Here is a 20,960-nt window from a genome sequence, read left to right as displayed (position 1 = left end):
GGTTCCACTTAGAACACTACGAAATGGAAAAAACTTTGACATACATTTTTCCATTTTCTTGACCAGCTCCACAAAATATGTGCCACGGGATATCCACACAGGAGCTCCCATCCATTTCAAATCACACAAGGTGAGCAATAGTGCTATACTATCTATATGCTCTGGCTGTAGTTCAGGAACAAAGTATAAACATTGCGGACAACAGGTCCTTTACATAAATCTGTTTGGCAAGTGTTTTTTGCATCCTTTCTTGACTGGCCACCAAAAAGATTTTAGTTTAAAAAAATGAGGAACAAATGACTAGAGTCTCCAGTCCCTCCCCCTCCATCTCTTCATCTTGCAGCACTCACAGGGCAAAGTCAGAAGGCAAAGATGGGAACACCGTGTGTGGGTGGTGGGGGTATTACCAACCCCAAGTGGTCAAAAATCATGAGTCAGTCCCCCCCAAAAGCCTGAGATTGGTTTATAAATCCTGAGATATTTTAAAAAAAGAGTAACGCAGGGGGTTGGGGGCATGTAGATTCCCTCTGCTCTGTTTATTTTTTCAAACCATTTGGGGGTGCTTAATGTATCATGGAAGAGGGGCCAGGGCTCAAGTGATTAGGTGCTGGGGTCAAACAATTTTTTACTTTCATAAGCGATGCGGCAAGCCCAGAGGTGCCGGGGCTATGACGGACCAAGCCCAGAGGTGCTGGGATTCAGCCCTGGCACAAATTAAACACTGCTGCGATCATCAGGGCTATGAATGCACTTTTATTGCTCGGCAAGCTGCATGGCTCAAGCGATAACGTGATGCCAGGAGCTGGGGCGGTCAGGAAAACATCCCTGGTTGTGAGACTCACCCTACACCTGGCAGCGCTGGCACTGTTTCTCAGCATCCTCCTGCCACCGCCGGGGAAGCACACATGGCACCCTTGCAAAGGGCCCCGCAATGCCCCAGGGGTCGGCAGCAGGCTCCCTCCTGGCCTAGAGCACTGAGGCATCGACAGCCCCTGGGGCTCTTTGCTGTGGTGACCCCTGGTGCCCAGGGCTATAAGCAACGGGTGCTGGGGTTACCATCCAGCCAGTATCTGACTGGCCTGGTCAGGTTTTTTTTTCTTTGCTTGTTTCTTAAATGAATTTTGCCAGTTGCCAGAAAAATAATTTTGTCTGTTGGGTTGTTGTTGTTTTTTAACATGGGTCTAAAGATTTCCATTATTATCACAACAGCCTCGGAGAGCGACTGGTCAACGCTTCTGTGCCCAGCTGCGGTGTTCCCAGTTTAAGCGCTAACAGACCAGAGCTGTTCAGAGAATCCCGCAGCAAGGCCGGGGTGCAGGATGGAGGGATGGCGCAGTGGTTTGAGCACCGGCCTGCTAAACCCAGGGTGGTGAGTTCAAGCCTGAGGGGGGGCCATTGAGGGATGGGGCAAAAATCGGGGATCGGCCCTGCTTTGAGCAGGGGGTTGGACAAGATGAGCTCCGAGATCCCTTCCACCCCCGACATTGTGAGAGTCTCTGACAGGCGCCTGCGGGCGCGAGAGCGGGCTGCTGAAGGGGGCTGGGGGTGGACTCGTGTCACCGACCTCCCACTGGGGAGGGCACCCGGCCCACCTCCGGGCAGTCACTGCGCCTGCGCCATTCCTTGGGCCAGAGGGCGGCGCACGGGGCCAGTCAGTGGAGGAGACGGTGTTTACGGCAGCCAATCAGTGCGGGGATGGCCATGAGGGCGGGGCGGGGCACGGGGGCGTGGCTCAGAACGCTGCCGCGGCCGGGATTCTCCGGACTCCAGGCGCCATGTGGCGGGGCAGCCGCTGGCTGCGAGGGCTGGTGCTGCCGGCGGCGAGGGGGTTGCGGCTGCGCCCTGCAGGGGCGGCCTCGGGGGCCGCTGGGCGCTGCGCTCCCTGCTGGGCAGGGCTGGCGGGGCGGGCCCTCGGCGGCGGGCCCAGCGCGGAGCTGCGGGCGGGCGGAGGAGCCGAGCAGGAGCACAGGGCCCCAGGTACGGCGTGTGCCAGGCTGGGGGGCGCCGGTGCCGCCCCCTGCACACCGTCCTCATCCCGTCCCCGGGCTGAGCCGCCCCACCCCGGCCCTGCGCGCCGCTCCCGTCCCCCACCCCGCTGCTCCGATCCCGCGAGGCAGTGCCTGGCGTGCGGGGGACCCAGCCCCTGTACACTCCAGCTCCGCCCAGGAAGTTGGGGATTGGTCGCCCCTGCACGGAACCAGGCTTCCCCAGCCATCCCCACCCTGCCTGGGGGCCTAGCCCCGGGGGGTGTCCAGCGACATGTGCTCCGGGAAGCTGTGGGCTCTGACCCAGGCAAATGGGGGTGCTGGGCAGTGCCACTGAACTGACTGGAGAAAGCCAGTGGGTGGGCACATGGGTCAGCCCATCCATACTGCCCTGCGGCATGCACCTGGCTCGGGGACGTCCAGCTGCTCCATGCCCGTGCCAGTGCTCCTGTATCCTGTGTCTCTGCAGTGCCTTCTGGGCACCTGCCCCACAGCTTGCAGACCAGTGCATCCTGGGACATTTTAGAAGGTGCTTGGTTCGTCCATTTCCATACCAGCTCAGATAGAAAAAGTCCCCAGACTTGCAGACAGCATCATCTGCCCATGTACGAAGATCCATTTGGAATAAACTGGCTGGGGCACTTCTTGGGTGTAAATGCAAACTGTTCTAATTTCTCTATGAAAGAGGGAGCAAAATCTTCATGTCACTGCAGTGGTGTGTATAAATACTGTAACAGTTTCCCCTCCCCCCCCCATGGCCATGACAGTGAGGGGTTCCGTCTCCCTTCCTCCTTTCCCAGAGAGTAAATCTTGACCGCTCTCTGAACACACACAGCACTGGTGGTCTTATTTGACTCCACATGTGATATATATCTGCATGACTCTAGTTTAAAAACTAATTCTGATCCTAAGAATCTTCAGTGGGATCAATCATACTACTAAAGTCTGTCATTTCACACCACTAAGATCCTTCTTCCAATAAAGCAGTGTTTCACTGCTAAGGATTCAATACCTGTTCAAAATTAGTGTTTTTGTAAATAAAAAGTAAAAGAGGATTAGCAAGAATCTCCAACTCCGCTGTAGATAAAATATTGTTACAGAAGATTATGTAAAGATTCTGCAAGCTTGGGTGTGAACATACTGTATGAATTGAAGGTCCCTCTCCTCTGACCTGTATGTCTTGGCTTTGTGACACAAAACCATCCCCACCCAGGCAAACTAGTGGAACAGGGTTAAAATAAAACACAGGACAAAAGGAAGAAAAATAAACTGTTTCCTACAGTCAAAGATGAGACAGAGTAAAACTATTGGGTTTCATGGTCCTCTTCAGCTATGGAATCCAAATCTTTGAAGATGATTTGATTTAATGTTTTGTATATACATTCTGTTTTCTGCTGAGGACACAGGCTTCAGGCTAGCAGAAAAGGAAGAGGATCAAAACATGAGTAGAGCATTCTAGTGAAGTGTTCAAGTTAAATATAGCTTTTGGTAGAGGTACAGGTATGTATACTGTACAAAGTTGTTTCACACATCTTTGCTGAAGAAAATAAACTCTTTTGCCACAGGTTTAAGCCAGGTCTCCCCTAGAAACTATTGTTAGTATAATATCAATGGGAGGAGGGCATGGTGAACCAGACAAACTCACATTTCCATATTTGCGAAAACCCTAGGGTATACTTATTTATACTGGCATAAAAGTACTCTTTCCATTATAGCTTATTTCCCTTAGAGAATAAGCGGTGTCTGCACTAGGAGAACTTGCTGGTATAGCTATATCAGCAAACCTCTTCTAGAGTAGACCTGGCTGTAGCAGTCATTGTGATTGTGTACATGGGGGGCCAAGGAGCTCATGTGTATGTGTTTGTTTTACAGGCCTCTGATCAGTTTCATGCTATATACACATCTGGTTATTGCCTCCTTATTTGGCTTTTTCTCTGTATTAAGGTTGATAGGTGATGAATATGAACTCAGCAATGCTCTGTTAATTTTACAGTTCCATGTAGGGGAAGTGGCATTGCACCTTACTGACAAATAGAAACAGATCTTGTTTTACCTAGTTAGGTCTTAGCTACACACACAAATTGTACCCATTTGAATAAATCTATTTAGAAACAAATTAGTTAAAACTATGCATGCAAGGGGGTTGTGCTGATCTATGTCAGTTTCTGAATGGATTTAGTTAAATTGATAGAGTGGGTCTGTAGACAAGACTCTATGGTCTGTTAGAAATGGCAAGATCAGGTTACAACTACAAGTAGGCCACTACCAAATTCATGGTCCATTTCAGTTAATTTCACTGTCATGGTATTTTTAAAATTGTAAATTTCACAGTTTCATATATTCAAATCTGAAATTTCAGTGTTGTGGGAGTCCCAATCCAAAAGAGGGGGGTGTGTGCACATCATAAGGCTGGTGTGGGGAGGGTCATGGTATTGCCACCCTTTTGCACTGCTGCCTTCAGAGCTGGACAGCTGGCTAGCAGCCGTGGAACTTCCTGCAGCCAGGTGAGGATCCCAGAGGTGGGTCTGACTTGGTCCTGGGAGGACCTGTGCAGGGGAAGAGGAAGTCCTGTCCCTCCCCGGCCTGACTGGGATTAGCAGTTGAAGCCCAGCGCCCCGTATGAGCCCCTGGCAGATGCACCCCCAGCCCTGCCCCTCCCTGAATCCAGGCCTAGTGCTCGGGAGTTAAAGGGGCCTTGGGCTGGCTGTGTGTGGGGGGACTGACCATGGCACCTGCTGATCATGGGACCCTGGGCAGTAGCTCACCTGTAAGGCCAGCAATGTCACCCCAAAAAGTGACAAACGCCAGCCTCCATACCATGCCACGCTCACTTCTGCGCTGTTTCCAGAGCTGGGCTTCTAGCCAGCAGCCACCATTCTTTAGCTGCCCAGCTCTGTGAAATCTGATCTCCCTTACAATAGTCAGATTTCACGCTCTGTGACATGTTTTTCACAGCTGCGAATTTGGTAGGGCCCTATTTATAAGATTATTTGTTTCCACAGTGTGTGTGTTATGCTAGGTCAATTTTTATATGTTTGTTTAGCCTACTTATGGTTTTATATTGCAGTTGTTACCATTGTGCCTAATATGTCCTTATCACAGGCTTTTTAGAACTTAACAAGCATTGATTTGAAATATTATATCCAATAATTACAAATAACTAAGTCACTATCTCACTATATTAAGTCTTGCAAGTCACCTAAAGAAACAGTGTATCTTAATGCTCCCTGTCTACATTAGACCCGCAGAGTTACAAACACTTTGGGATTGGAGGCGGTTCATAACTCTGAACAAAACGTAATGGTTGTTCTTTCAAAAGTTCATAACTGAACATTGACTTAATACAGCTTTGAAACTATAGTATGTGGAAGAAAAATGCTGCTTTTAACCTTCTTAATTTAAATGAAACAAGCACAGAAACAATTTCCTTGCCATGTCAGATCTTTTTAAAAAACTTTCCCTTTTTTTTTAGTAGTTTATTTTTAACACAGTACTGTACTTTTTTTTTTTTTTTTGGCGCATCTTTGCTGCTGCCTGATTACGTACTTCCGGTTCCAAGTAAGGTGTGTGATTTACCAATCGATGTATAACTCTGGTGTTCATAACTCTTAGGTTCTACTGTAGCTGTCAGAGAAGTGTCTAGCACACTGTGGATGCTATATAAATAACTGATGTTTAGTAACAGAGTATTATTAACCATAAGAATCAGTTTAGTTCCCTGTTTTTAACTTCCAGGAGTTTGGTTTTTCTCAATATCATTATTCTAGCAACTGGAATCACATTTCAATCCTTGTTTTTTAGCATCATCTCAAATTCCAGGATGGATGGCTATAGATTATAATTTAGTTCACCCTCACTCTTCATTGTTTTTCAGTAAGTTTAAGTAAACAGTTTTTGTACTTTGTTTAAAAAGAGAAATCACAATTTGAAGTCTTGTTCTTTGTTTCAGATCATGGACTTTCCAAGTTCAGTATTGATTTTATCATAGCTCTACTGAGGCAAGAAAATGCTAGCAACATTTGTGTTATCCAGGTGCCTCCAGAAATGAAATACAGTGATTATTTTATAATTGTGAGTGGATCTTCTTCAAGACACCTCCATGCAATGGCACACTACATGCTGAAAATGGTAGGACAATTATTTCCACTCTTCACTTGCTTTAGATTCTGAATAGTTTTAACTGGAAATGTATGTTGTGAAATATTTGCAAAAGTGAGAATTAAACATAGCAAAATATATACATTTTATCTGTTAAAGTAGCAACCAGACAAGGTGAGGTTTGTTGTTCTTATGCAGTATCCTCTTGTACAAATAGGAGATGCTGAAACTAATCTGCTTTCTTAGGTAAGGAAATAAAATGTAAAGTGTAGACTGTGAATGGACACCTCTCTATACAAGGAAGGAGGATGATTGCAGTGCAGAGTTTTGTGGAATGAGAATCTGGGCCCCCAATACAGAGAGGATGGTAACTGGTGGTGGAGTGATGATAGTTCTGGTTATATGTGACATCATAGAATGTTCAATGTTTAAAATGCAGTTGAGCGATCTAAGCAAAAATGACTTTATTACTTAAATATCGTATTTCTTCAAAGGAAGGCATGGCCTTAAACACTGGAGTAGATTGTCCCTTTTTGTACAAATAAACATAATTCAGTTCCAGTATGGGGAGACGGACAGTAGCAGCTTCATGGAATTGCCTTCACTTCCCCTGACCTTTGAGTCACCCAGTGGAAGTATTGGGGATGGGAATGTGGCTGTCTGCATCATACTCACCTCTAACTTTGTGGTGGTTGCTGACTAAGAATGTTCTTCTTTGCTTCCCCATTGTGCTCAGTGCCAGCCCCATCTTCTTTGGAGCAAGGTTGTGCTCAGGGCACTTTTGAGAGCCCATGGTAGTATGGTAAAGGATGGGTCTCATGGGATCTGAGATTTAGGAGGTCAGACTACCTTTCAGTTTTGAGGGAGAGATGAATCACACACATCCTAATAATACGATGTGTTGGAAACCTAGATGTGTATACTCAATTTCTTGTCTTGTACCTCGTGTAAAAACCTGCACAGAGCTGTATTGACCGGTCCATGATTTGATTTTTCATAAGAGTGGGTCAACTGTTCTGGCCTCTTCCATAAAACAGAACTCTTCTGTCTCTCTGTGAGAAGATCTAAAAGTGCTTGGATAATGATATAATGGTTATTGACTTTGGAACAGGGATTCTGCAAACAGCTTTTGGATCTTACACATTTCCCATCTCATAACACCCAAATTCTTCCCTTAGTGCTTCAGTCTAGTTCTCAAAAATATTTAATTCTGTGGACCACAGTTTGAGTACTGCTATTTTAGATCATCTTAAATTAAGTGCATACTACCTATGAAGCTTGTCCGATTCATAGGATACAGTTAGCTCCCTTTAAATGGCAATTGCTATAAAATTACACATTCTAAGGTTTGCTCATGGGAGTTAGCTTTGTGCCTGTCTAGAGGGAAAGGGAGAACAGCAGTCCTCCTTTAGTTGGAATTATACCTATTAATCTCTTGCAGCACACATGTGCAAAATCTAGAAAGGAAATAGTCCATCTGCTCATCAAATCTGGATCCTGGGAGCTTTTATTCTGGCTGGATTTTTGTATTGAAAACAAAGATGGGGTTGAAGAGGCTTATAGCACTACAGGTCTGCCCAAGATTTACAGCAGCTGGAGCAGCTTTCATGTCTTGTAAGAGCCTGGTTTGCTCTTACTTGTGTAGCACATAGACTGTGTAACTTACACGTTTCATCAGTGGTAGCTGTTGACATTAGCTTTGTATTCTTCTTGCCCTTGCTGCTGATCCTGCCAGCCACAAACATCCAAAAGGTGAACCACAATTTTCCTTTTTATTTCCTGTTTGTTGTAGGGTGGGTTCCGCAGTCTGACATTGATCACTTAAGCAATTGGGTTCTTTCTAACCCCTCCCCACCTTATACCTCTCCTTTTTTCTCCTCTGAATCTCCCCTCCCCTGTCATCCTACTCACTCGCTCCTTGCTGTTGCCTGTTTTTTTTCTTCCAAAATGGTGGGTTTTAACAGTGAGAAGTAGGACTGGAAGAGTAGAGCTGAACTCTGTCAAGCCCCAACCTAGGGGCACCTGTGTTCTGTGCCATACTCCATTCATCACTGCAAGCAGGCATTTGGCTTAAAAGCTGTGGAAGTTGTATTGGTTTGATTTAACATACTAAATGGAATACTTACCTGCCCTTACCTCATTTGCATGGTCAGTACTATATCCTGCTGTTTTCATGTACCCAGTGGTGAGCTGGAGCCCGTTGTTCAATTTAGAAGCCCTTTTAGAACCAGTTGTTCTGCGAGGGACAACTGATTCTAAAAGGGCTTCTAAATTTAAGCGGCCAAAAGTGGCGCCTTAGCACTGATTCCACGGGTGCTCCAGCCCTGAAGCACCCACTGGCAGCTCCCCGCCCCACCCCCGGCCCCAGATCGCCTCTGCTCCGGCTCCGCCTCCCCCCGTGAATGCTTCGCCTCCCTCTCCTCCCTGGCTTCCTGAGAATCAGCTGTTTGTGCAGGAAGCTGGGGCAGGCTGAGAAGCAGGCAGCAGCTTCCCACTCAGGCCCAGGGAGGTGGAGGTGGGCCGCCTGCACTGCAGCAGGTAACGGGGGGGTGGCACGCAGGGGAAGCGCTCCCCGCCCCAGCTCACCTCCACCTCCCTGGGCCAGAGCACGAAGCTGCCGCCTGCTTCTCAGCCCTCTGCGGCTTCCCGCCGAACAGCTCATTCGCGGGAAGCCGGGGGGGGGGTGGGGGCGCGGAGAAGCAGAGCGGGGTAGCGCGTTCAGGGGAGGAAGTGGAGGTGGAGTGGAGGTGAGCTGGGGCTGGGAGCTGCTGGTGGGGGCTCTGCACCCACCAAATTTTCCCCGAGGGTGCTCCAGCCCTAGAGGACCCACAGAGTCGGCACCTAAGGCGCCACTTTTGATGCAATCAGTGGGGGAGTGGCCGCTCCCCCCCCAGGAGCCAGAGGGACCTCCGAATGCTTCCTGGGAGCTGCCCCAGGTAAGCACCTCTGGAACTCCCCACCTCGCCCCCCAGCAGGTGCCTCTGGCTCTTATGGGTGGGGTGGGGCGTGCACCCACTATGGTGGCCCACGAGACCTTCCTGCCCGGTTCTGAGGGCAGTCAGGGGACAGGGGTTGGATGGGGCAGGAGTCCCGGGGGCGGGAGTGGGTAACGACCCCCTTGTGGGGTGAGGAGGGAACCAGTTGTTAGATTTTGGCAGCTCATCACTGCATGTACCCTTATGGACAGCAATGCCTTTTCACCTAAAGTCCAGAAAGTCTCCTTTTCTATCCTTCCTCTCCAGCCTAATGGAAAGGGCTTCTTGTCTCTGGGCTGCAGCCTTCTCCTCCCCCTGGTGGCTATTGTTTGTAGCAGAAGTTCTACAGGAGAAGGAAGTCCCTGTGAGAGGGGAGAGCCTCAGAAGAGATTTGGGCTCCCCTTTCCTGGATAACCTGAAAAAGGTGGGATTTGGGCAGCCACTCGAGCACCCACAAGAGAATTCCTGAAAGTGGGAATCTTCTGGACAAACCACAGATTTTAACAAACCTGAGACCGCTTGGGGCAGGAGAGTATGGCAGCTAGTTAGGTCCATTTCTTCTCCCAGCCCCACCTCTTGTAAACGGCATGATGACAACTATTTTACCTTTGTTAAAAAAAAAAAAAAAGTCACAGGGAAGGTGCATTTGGGAGCCTAAATCTTAGAGTCTTGTCCTACTGCAGCTTTGACTTATCTTTCAGTGAGACATTTTAAAAAGCCCTAATACCTCAACTCAACCTTTCCATGCATTGCTACCCACTTAGCAGTGTGTGCTGACCCTTGCTCTAGTTTAGGCAAAAATTCAGATAGTAGTTCAACAGCTAAAGACCGACTGGGAAAATATTAGAAGTACATGCTGGCAAGCAAGGGAAAGGGCTTATTCTATACTGGGATGTGTTCTACCACTTATTCTTACTCTCAATTTTAGCTTGTAACTTTGTAAACAAAGGCCCTTTACCATCTTGGGTGTCTGTATGCTGCCAAAACCAATAAGAAATGCATTTGTGATACCATTTTTCTATTGAAGTCAGACACCATCCCTAGCCAGCCAGGCCTTTCTGCTGAGAATAATATCCTAACCAATTGGTTACAAAATCATCAAAAGACCCAAACCCTTGGATCTTGGAACAATGGAAAAAATCAATAGGTTCTTAAAAGAAGGGCTTTTTTTTTAAAAAAAAAGAAAGGTAAAAATTATCTACAATCTACTTTTTAGACAGGCATTAAAGACTTCAGATGGAGAATTTACCATGTTCTTTGGTCATCTGTTCCAATGGGTAATTTTGCTCATTGCTAATATTTACATCTTATTTCCAATTTACATTTTTCTACCATTAACTTCTGGTCGTTGGATCTTTTATGTCTTTGTCTCCTAGAAAAGAAAAATCATCCAGTAGTTCTTTATAGACTATGATCAAGTCACCTTTTTAACTTCTTTTCAATGAACAAAATACATGAAGCTCCTTGAAAGGGATTGTCATGTTTTCCAGACCTTATTCTTTAATTTCTTCCAAATTTAACATCCTTTTGAAAGCACAGACACCAAAACTGGATGTAGATTCCAGTTTCACCAGTGACGTATTCGAAATTAATTCCTTAGACAATTTGTCAGGCTTTAGCTGCCTGATGGGCTTCAACACTTTAGAATGAACATTTGGCAGTATCTGTCTTCACACTGATTTGCTTCTTCTTTTACAGTACAAGCAGCTGAAACAAGAAAAAGATCCTCACATTCAGATTGAAGGGAAAGACACAGATGATTGGATGTGCATTGATTTTGGTAAATATTTACAAATTTCTCAGATTCTAGTGCCATATGAGCCATGTGTTGAAGGCAGCATTTCACTGGTAAAACCCTAAGTTGTTGCAGATAGGTTCTCATACTTAGCTCCTCTCTAGCTCCAAGTATAATTTTATTGCCTGAACTCCATTGAGTCCTTCCCCAGTGTTAAGTTTCACTGGAAGAGAACATTGGCATTGAACACTGTGGAGTAACAACTCTGCAGTAGCTAAAAAATAGTTCTTAATTCTCAAGAGTGAGGATCAAAAGTTTTGGAAGGAGATATGCAAGGATGTTTCAGTAATTACACATTTATCTAAAAATGTTACTTTCATTATATAAGCCCTCTTATTCAATTGATGGCTTTTTTGCCTAGATTAACAGTACTTAACTAAATTCAGACTCTCACTGTCAATTAATGCCAAGATTCTGGCTCATAGATTCTGCATTTCCCTGTTCCTCTAATAAATATACAATTTTCTAATGAATATATGTTCAAGTGAGAGGAACCAGATATATCATTTTAAAAGCTGTGTGTCAGAGTATGCAACAATGAAATGATAATTACGACCCAAGTCTGGACAAACTTTGTTACCCTAGAGTACAACTCCAGAGATGGCTAGTTGGAGTTGGCTTTTTTTACATATTATTGCTGGACAACAGTACACTAGTGAGACATCCCATGCAAACACTCTAATTCAATGAGATTTTGAGCTCTAAAATCAGTGATCAGAAACTTTGACATCTGCTTTGAAAAGTGTCTTATGCTGAGAAATGTGAATCCTACATTATGTTCAGGGTAATGATTTCTCATTGACTTATTTCAGAGTAGCAGCCGTGTTAGTCTGTATTCGCAAAAAGAAAAGGAGTACTTGTGGCACCTTAGAGACTAACAAATTTATTAGAGCATAAGCTTTCGTGAGCTACAGCTCACTTCATCGGATGCATTTGGTGGAAATGCATCCGATGAAGTGAGCTGTAGCTCACGAAAGCTTATGCTCTAATAAATATGTTAGTCTCTAAGGTGCCACAAGTACTCCTTTTCTCATTGACTTAGTTTATAAAATTACTACACAATTTCACATAGTGCAGTTTCTCCACTGTGTTCCCATTTACATAGGCTTTCTGTTTGAAATTCATTTAAGGCATTTTTTCCCCCCTACAACTTTTATAAGGTAGCTGAACATATAACATCCTTGCTGCTAGAGTCTTGTGGATCTGTTTCATTTTCAGGTGTTAAGTTTGATCAGCGCTTTATGTCTCTCTCCCTATTTCACAGAAAGGTCAATTTTCTGCAAGTCAACTGAAAAGCCTAAAGAGTAAACAGATTTTTTTACATGTTAATCTGAATGTAGTTAACTACATTCTAAAACTGTGGTTATCAACCAGGGATCTGGGGCCCCTGGGGGGGGCTGCGAGCAGGTTTCAGGGAGGTTTTTATAGCATGTTGGGGGAGCCTCAGGGAAAAAAAAGGTTGAGAACCCCTGTTCTAAAAGTTTACTTAAACTTCATTGCCATTGTTATTCCATTTTATAGACTTGAATACACCTATATTTTATAAATACACTTTTGGCATTAAAGTGTGCTTACACCATTTCAGAGGAAGATGCCTGGCTTTTCAAATTTCCACATTAGATTCAGAACCTGCATAATGTAGTAGAATGTTGTGTATTCGAAGGGATATAGACTAAACTTGTGTTTTGTTCAACTTGTATTGAATTTATATGTATTATAGTATTCATATTATATATACTCAGTTTATACACACAACCCACACTAGAAATGAGAGTTTGTATCACTGGAAGTTAGATTCCCCGCTTTCCAGTAGATGTCACAGCTCTTGCTTCTAGCCCTGGACATTCTTGGGATAACATATCAACATCTTCGGAACATCTGTAGTACAGAAAAGGTAGTATAGGTCACCGTTATTTTTAAAATGCATTATAATTTAGTACAATGTACTAGCATTACATAAAGAAGGATATGAAAGTGTTGTAATTAAGTTACATTTTTCTATAAAAAGTGCAGCATACATGTTGGCGTGCTGAAAAGATTTTGGCAACTTAATAGTACACATGAAATTTAACCTGTACTTTGTGTTTGTGTCCATTTTTGACTGTACTATGTCTTTCTGTCCTCTACAGGTAGCATAGTGATCCATTTCATGCTTCCAGAGACACGAGAGATTTATGAGTTGGAAAAGTTATGGACTCTCCGTTCTTATGATGACCAGTTAGCACAGATGGTTCCAGAGTCTTTACCAGAAGACTTCATATTTGGACTTACTCACCAGCAGCACTGATGAAAATCTTTCCTTCATGAAAGGAGTACATACAAATAATGCAGTTAGAGCACTCACCACTTCAGGATTAAAAGAGTGGAACAAGCAATTTCTTTAGTTAGTTCTTGGGAGAGGGAACACAGCTAGCTTGAATGCCCCTCCACTGTGGTGCAGTTAGTGAGGGACTAGGTTTACAACAATACAGCTGTAGGACACAAAGTACCTAATTGGATCTGTCTGGAATTGTGCTGATCTACATTAGACAGATTTGTCTTATGGCTACTTTAACACTGTTAGGCTTAAAACCCTTCCAAGATTCACACATGAAATTTTACACTTATAGCACTAGATTAATAGTAAGGAGTGGAAATGACTAAGTATTAGCCTACTGAATATGTATTAAAAACCTCTAGGACACTTTTTGTTGTCTTCTGTCCATTGTAAATGGTTTGAAAAGCCATAGCTTGTTAAATAGTAAAACCTTCCCTAAAGATACATCAAATCATGTCCTGGCATCTTTGGCAGTTACATATACAGAAATAACACTGCCTCTGAGACCAAAGACACAAAATTCCGTAACTTAAGTGAGGAAGGCTTTATTTTGTTATGGGGCTTTGGACAAGAATTCCAAGGAGTTTAGAAGAGTACAGACTTAAAAATTACCACTAATAAAAGCCATGACAGTGTGAAAGACACCAGGAATTAACCATTTTCTGGGTATTCCAATTAGGGGTGGGTGCTATTATACAAGGGGGAAAGCTTGGGAATCTTTCCTCCAACTAATAAGATGTCTGAGGAAAATAAATCTTGTTAAGCAGTTCTAGATTTTGCTTTGCAATTCATCTTTAAAGATACAGAATGTAAAATTGCTTTATTTTCGCTCTCTCTCTCACGCACACATACACAAATCACTTCACTTTTCAATTCTCCATTAACATTACCAGCAATTAAACGCAATTACCAAGAGTAGATACTGCCTCACCAAAGTTGGGGGGAAGGAATGAAATATAGATTGCTACTTTTTGCACACTAGCATCACAGATTCCATCTGCCCTCCAAATTTCAGGGAAGTGCTATTTGTGTGTCTTATCCATAATAAGAGGGTCAAAGCAGAAGACCAGAACAAATGGCAGCCAAAAATAAAATGTCTGCAACTCCAAGTGGACAATCTAGATCTCTTTCCGTAGGGCTGTTATATATTCCTTGGCATTCATATGCTTGGATTTTGACAGGCAGGCACAGAGCATTTTGAAAAAGATCTAGGCAACCTAGAACAAAATCCCTCACAATAAAAATGAAGCCATTAATTGCAAAGTGTACTGTGGGCAGCATAATATTGCTATAGGGGAGGGGAGAAGAAAAAGTTATAAACCACAGAGATGAATGCTGGTGTTGGGTCAGGTGAAAATTCTGACTGCATCAGACTGTTGTTGGCTACCCTAAAGATTGTGGAATACCTGTGGACTGCTGAAGAGTTCCTTATATAAATACTGTTAATAAAAAAGACGAACTGAAAGAAAGCCATAAAAAACCCTGATCATTAGAGCAAATATATGCCTGCACTAGTCATATCACATCTTTAGTTTAAAAACAAAAAAAAACACAGAACTATATCTGATGATAGGAGTTAAACTCTTTATTCCATTCAGAGGCATCTGGCAAGTGGAGCTGCGTTGGGGGGCACATTACAGATGAAAAAATGATCCATACTTTGCGGATATTGAAATAATTTACAGTATTTACTTTCTAGCTATTCCCAAATACTCCAAATTAGCAAATCTCAATTGAAAATAAGAACATGATTTACCACACTAAGTATAGAAATTTAAGAGAGATGACAGTATTTAAATCAGCAAATGTAAATGCATTGCCTATTCGTAAAATAACTTTTATGGAAAATAATAAAGTCAAATCCTTCTCAAATGTTAAGAAAGGAAAATTGGACTTAGACTTAAGCCTCAACAAAAATTAAAATGCTATGACTTTTTATACTTCAGTAATTTTAAATTCATTGCAAGAAAAAATTCTCCTAAAGGCTAGATGGTCACTGTCAAAAAAGGAAAAAAAAACCCTCATTTTTCTCTGCTAAAACTACAACATAAGTTTATGGTTTTTAAACCAATTAGTAAAGAAGAGATGCAGGAAAAACACTTCAGACCATTTTCAAAATTATCTAATCTGTACAATAATGATCTTTGGGAAAATTATCTATTCTATGTGAAATGCCTCTATTTCAATATGAATCTAAGAGGTAGATCAACAAAATGATGAAACGTTTTTGCTAGTTGTGCCCCTCAAATCAGTGCAGCATGGTGATTCTGATCATCTCATGCACAAAAACATCACACAAAAAAAGGTTCGGAGGTAATAGCATGGCTCTGTAGACCACACACATACAGGCGCACACACGCCCACACACACAGCAGTCTTTATGCACCATGTGTTGCCACATCTTTAAAACTGAGGTAGACTGAAGTTTATTGTAGAAACTTGAATGTGTTACATTACCACAATCATTATTCAAATTACATTCTGAAATTAAAAAATTTGGTAGCTTTCCTGTTATCCCTGCCTTTTGACAATTTTGTCTCTTCTTTTAATGGTTGGTTGCAGAATGTGCATAAATCCTGCTGCATCTATATAAGCCAGACTAGAGGTTGTTTTATATAGTTTAAAACCTTCCAAAGTGGCTTAGTGTGGCCCATAACAGCGGCTGGATATGTAAACTTAGCCTTTCCTTATCTTTAAGCACGATCAAACAGTGTTTGACCTTCCCCCATCGTGGTAACTGAAAGCAGGATGATGCGACCTGCAGGAAGCAGAGACCATACAGCCTTGAAACTACTCCAGCAGATCAAGTGTTCTATCAAACTGAAGATGAAGCTTGCTCTTTGAACAGAATGGCAAAGTCCAAATGGGCTGCAAATGTTTACATGTAGCATTATTAGGTAGTGATGGTCAAAGGCACAAAGGGTTCATGCATTCAATCAAAGTAGCACAAAAATAATAAAAAAATTCAGTCTCCTAATTTTTCCCTCAACCCCAGCCTCTTGCCATCACTTCCTTGTTCTGTTCCCAAAAAAGTACCGTCAAACTTTTTCATCCCATCTTAAAAGAAAAATAAACGGCATTGCTGCTATCAGAATGTTGGCATCATTCGCTATCTTTTGAACATTCACTGAATTTTTTTTTAAACAAATGATGGTGTTGAAATGCTCAGAAAATCTGAGGTTATACTTTTTTTTTTTCTTCCATCTTACTCCCATCAGCCAGCAGCTAGAAGTATCCTACTATATACCCACCCCCACCCCCACTAATTCTGTAGTACTCCTGGCTGGTGGCTGATCAAATTTTAATTTTTTTTTTAAAAAAATAAAATGCTCAAGAACTATTAGCTTTATAAAGTATACAAAAAAAAGCGCAAAAAGGAACAATTTCTCATTGAGGTACTAAATGCCTGAGGTAGTTTAGTAAAATGCATATTTATCTTTTCATGCCCTGGCCAACACCATTCAACACTTCCCTTAGGTTATTCATGGCAGTGTTATGTAAAAATGCAACCAAATTTTTAAAAAAATGCCACTTGTTTAACATTGGGACTAACACTTAAACTCTTGTCAATACCCTTGCACTAACCCTACCCCAGCCCCAATCCCACCCTCCAATTGTGTTTCTTCTTTTACAACTGGACCTATAAGAGCAATGCCTTTTCTTTTTTTTTAAACCAGTGAACTCAGAAGAGAAAGCTTCATTAAACCAAGTTCTAAAATTGCTGGGGAATAATAAGAACAATAAAAAAGACTAACAAGTTTATGTTAAATTGTGAGAATAGAACAAAAGGGAAGTGAAGGGGTCCTTATTTTAAAGCTGGGTTTCAAAAGTTTGAGAGATCCTAAAGAATACATTCTCAGAGACAGCGTTCAATGGTTGCCTGGTCCTCAAACAGGTGACTGGCTTGATGAAGCTTCTGCATATAACTCCAACAGGTGTTCAAAACCTGTCTGTTACACAGTCTGTCTTTGGTCTGGCATCTGTCTCTGATGGGCCATTTCCTAAACCTTTATTTTCGTCTTGGCTGAGGCTGTCCACTTTGCGCTGTTTTTTGCTGTTGCTGCTGCCTTCTTACCTGAGCCAGTATTTCCTGAATTTTTCTCTGGGCAAGCTGCAGGATATAAACAAAAAGATGTTGCTGCGCTGCAACTGTTCCTTGTTACATTACACTTGGTCATTTCACTGTTACTTTGCCCTTTTCTTCCACACACCATGATTTGTTTGTCGTATTTACCTGTTGTCCCTTATCATACAGATAGAACCCTGCAAATCCGCGGATAGCCAGGGGCCATTTTTGCAGCTCGTGGCTTGGATGCGGATACAAATTTTGTATCTGTGCAGGGGTCTAGTGATCTCCCCACAGAAAACAGGGTGACGCTGTAACAGACAGGAAGGGGACGAGGCAGATGCTCTGGCCCCAACCGCAGAAGGTGTGAGGGGCCTGGGAGGTGGACAGGTGGGGGGTGGAGGAGGCAGGAACAGAGCTCTGACTGCAGCATACACACACCCGAACAGAGCGGCTATCTCCCACCCCTCAGGCTCCAGCTTGGCTTTCTGAATCATGCAAGAGCGGGCTGCAATATTTGGCAATAGCCTGCTAGGCATTCTGGGAGTTGTAGTCCCCAGCTTGCTGGGACAGAGGAGGTAAACTACCACTCCCAGATGGGAGCTTGACCATGTGCTCTTGCACAGTGAGACAAGTGCCATTTTGAAAGAGGTGTCATTGTACTTTGAACTAGTGGGTGGCAACAGTGGGCCCTGTGAGGAGAGAAGTTGTTACTGCCATCTGTCCCAGCCGGGTCTGCATGTGTTAGAGCCACCCAGGCTGTGTAGGGCTGAGGGGGCGGCGCTGCACAAAAGGACCCAAGATTGTAGTCTCCCTGCCCGCAGAGGGGAAGGAGGGTGCAGCGAGTGACAGAGCAGGTGGTCTCTGGGGAGAAGCAGAGGATGCTGGGTAGTTGGGGGCTTGGCACAGCCCTGTGTCATTGGTGTGCAGTGACCTGTGGAGCTGTTATTAGAGCCATGCAAATCTGCGGATAACCACAGACCATTTTTGCGGATCGCGAATCAGATGCGGATACAAATTTTGTATTCATGCAGGGCTCTACATATGGACTGTAAACTGTTTGGGCAATAATCTCTCTCTCTCTCTCCCTCTTTTTTTTTTTTTTTTGGTTATTATTGCCTTGTGTAAACTGTCTAGCACCAGGGGGCCCTGATGGGGACCTCTAGATGCTACCGTAATACAAACACAGAAAGAAAAAAACACAATGAAGGAAGTATACAAAGTTTATCAAAATGTTATTCAAAAATTATCACTCGGGGAAATTAGAAAAATGACAAACATAGGCCTTGATTAGCACTCCCCCAGTAGCTAAAGCCCTGAGTCCCGGCACCCACTGTGGAGCTGAAGCTGGGAACAGAGCCATAGGGTTGAAGCTCCAAGTGTAGCTTAAACTGGGAGCGGAGCCACAGGGCTGAAGCCATAAGCCTCAGCACTCACCCCAGATCTAAAGCCCTGAGCTCTGGTGCTCCCAAGGGTCAGAAGCCCTCAGCTCAAGCGCTGAGCCCCAGAGCTAAAGCCCCAAGGCAGAAATGTATTTGCTCCCCACTTTTCTGTGTGTGTGTTTCTCCTGCTGTCTGATTACTTCTGGTTCCAGAAGGCATCTGGTGGATCAGTAAGTCCGCAACTCTGGTGTTCGTATCTTTGAAGTTCTACTGTAGTAGCAAGTATTCCTTGGGGGAATCTGTGTGGTGTGTGTAAACCTAAGATTCACAGATACGTTTAGAATTCACTCAAACTCAATAACTACTCCCACCACTGTAACCTGCTTACCTGGCATGCATAGAAATGGCCAGTTATTTTCACAACAACCTGATCATTTTCATCAGGTGTCTGGTCACGAGGGACAACAACTTCTGCACTTGTCAAATTCTGAAGCTCGTTTACCTGTATATTTAAAAAAAAAAAAAAAAATCAGCAAAATGCAGCCATCTTTAATTCATGAGAATTTTTAAAAAATGCTTGGCTATCTGAATGTGCAAATAATGGCAAGGTAAACTCCTTCAAATGCTCTATGATGACCAAGTGAATTGCTCTAACCATTTACTGTATTAAAGATGACATCATGGGTTTAGTGTAGGGTGCTCAATCTATGGTGCATAGACCTCTGAACATCACGATAGGGCAAAATGCACACATTAAGCTATAGACAGCTGCAGACCCATCACCCTAGAAAGTTTCTACTGCATATGCACCATCTTCAAGGCCAGCTCTCTTGTATGTTTGTTTCCATTGGGATTTCTAAAGAAGGGCTAAAATCCTGACAATCCTCAACTCCCTTTGGGTCTGATGGGATAGTAGCAGTGCAGGTACTAGTCACCTGCCTCTTAGTAGGTGGGGTGTAGGCCTCATTGTGCCACAGGATGGATCCATGCTGGTGAAAATTGTGTAATTTCTTTCCAGAAGGTCAAATTAGATCACAGTGGTCCCTACTGGACTTAAAAATCTATGGAAGACTCAAGGATATTCAGTACCTCACAAAATTAATTTTTATGCAGTGGCAGCAGGTCAAGGTAAAGTAGTACCATTCCTAGAACAGAGTGAAATTCTGCACTCCATAGTCAGTGGACGTCTCAATGTCCAAAGAACAATTTTCCATTTGTGCTTCACACAGGAAAACTTTGCCCAGCAATGTTTCATTTTCCATCCACTTGACACATATTGGGTACAATCCTGTAAACCCTTACTCAAACAACTGATCCTATTGAAGTCATAGGGTTACTGGAACGAGAAAGACTTTACAGAATCTGATTTCTAATTAGGAATCTATTATTCTGAATGGAAGAACTACTGTATTTCCATTTTAAGCCCTACAACCTACAAGCAGATCCATGCAGGTGCAGTGGTTCACCTGTGTTTTTTAAAGAGGCAATTCTATTAAATTGGCCCAACTTGAATTGCAGGCTGAAGAAAGGAAAAACCCAAAGAATGAAATAAGTTTAAATAGCATACAGGCTTGAAATTAACATGCAAATAGTTAAAATGTGAATTAGCTAAAGAGAAGATTCTACACTTTGAATGTCCTTCAGGTAGATTTCTTGTGTCATTATTTAAGGTTTTGCTCAAGTACTTGCCGTTTTGCCTCCTTTACCAATAACTCTACCAGCAGCATAGGATGGTACTTTTATATGAGCCTCAAGTTTCACTTCTTCTTTAGGTCCAAAGAAATTTTCTTCTTTAAGTTTTCCATAGATTCTCCCTTGAGCCTGCAAAAGTAATTAATATTTTTAAAGGGACAGCATCATTCTGAAATCAAGTCACCTTTTAAAACACAAACTAAAACCAACCCAAAGGGAAACTGACTATGTACAAATGTGCAAATCTACTATGTACAAATGCAAAAGATTTTTTCCTATCAAAGTAGTTGGTATTTTATTTTTAAATGAATGGAGTGTTCACACTCCTAAGTAGAAGATACCATAGTCAAACCCTGAAAGAAGGCTTGACAACCATCAACGAATATCAAGTAACGGCATAACAATGAACAACATTCTACTGTTTTCCAGTAAAATAATCCAGCCGTTTGAATTCTTGTTAGAATGTCTCTCTCTAGAGGTAAAGCAGCAGTAAAGAATCACAGGGGGAAGACAATCATGTGCCAGATGTTATGTTTTTATCACCAGAGTGAACATAAAGGAGTTTATTGGCTTAAGCAGTAGAAGTTTCTGAAATTCATCCTTCAGAGGATGGTGAATTCAAAGCAAAACCACATGACAAAGACTTAATT

The 20,960-nt window shown here is 43.2% G+C and overlaps 2 protein-coding genes across 2 annotated transcripts in view; one reads left to right on the top strand and one right to left on the bottom strand.

Moving 5' to 3' along the window:
• The first annotated feature begins 1,759 nt into the window (after positions 1–1,759).
• Positions 1,760–13,224, top strand: MALSU1 (mitochondrial assembly of ribosomal large subunit 1). Its single transcript, XM_038391084.2, has 4 exons — positions 1,760–1,977; positions 5,935–6,113; positions 10,757–10,838; positions 12,983–13,224. The coding sequence occupies exons 1-4, from the start codon at positions 1,776–1,778 to the stop codon at positions 13,138–13,140; spliced, it is 621 nt and encodes a 206-aa protein (XP_038247012.1). The 5' UTR covers positions 1,760–1,775; the 3' UTR covers positions 13,141–13,224.
• A 1,508-nt stretch (positions 13,225–14,732) lies between these two features.
• Positions 14,733–20,960, bottom strand: part of IGF2BP3 (insulin like growth factor 2 mRNA binding protein 3) — a 169,736-nt gene continuing 163,508 nt past the window's right edge. Inside the window, 3 exon segments of the mRNA XM_038391083.2 lie at positions 14,733–17,281; positions 19,007–19,120; positions 20,308–20,439. Coding sequence (XP_038247011.1) covers positions 17,180–17,281; positions 19,007–19,120; positions 20,308–20,439 — 348 coding nt within the window. The 3' untranslated portion in view covers positions 14,733–17,179.

The sequence above is a fragment of the Dermochelys coriacea genome, chromosome 2, assembly GCF_009764565.3.
Source record: "Dermochelys coriacea isolate rDerCor1 chromosome 2, rDerCor1.pri.v4, whole genome shotgun sequence".
NCBI classification, from domain to species: Eukaryota; Metazoa; Chordata; order Testudines; family Dermochelyidae; genus Dermochelys; species Dermochelys coriacea.
The sequence above is the reverse complement of the archived record's forward strand: the minus strand, read 5'-3'. Positions and strand labels throughout refer to the sequence as shown.

Coding starts and splice junctions, on each gene's coding strand:
- MALSU1 (XM_038391084.2), top strand. CDS start 1,776: ATGTGGCGGGGCAGCCGCTGGCTGCGAGGGCTGGTGCTGCCGGCGGCG. Junction 1,978..5,934: donor GCAGGAGCACAGGGCCCCAG/GTACGGCGTGTG, acceptor TCTTTGTTTCAG/ATCATGGACTTTCCAAGTTC. Junction 10,839..12,982: donor TTGGATGTGCATTGATTTTG/GTAAATATTTAC, acceptor TGTCCTCTACAG/GTAGCATAGTGATCCATTTC.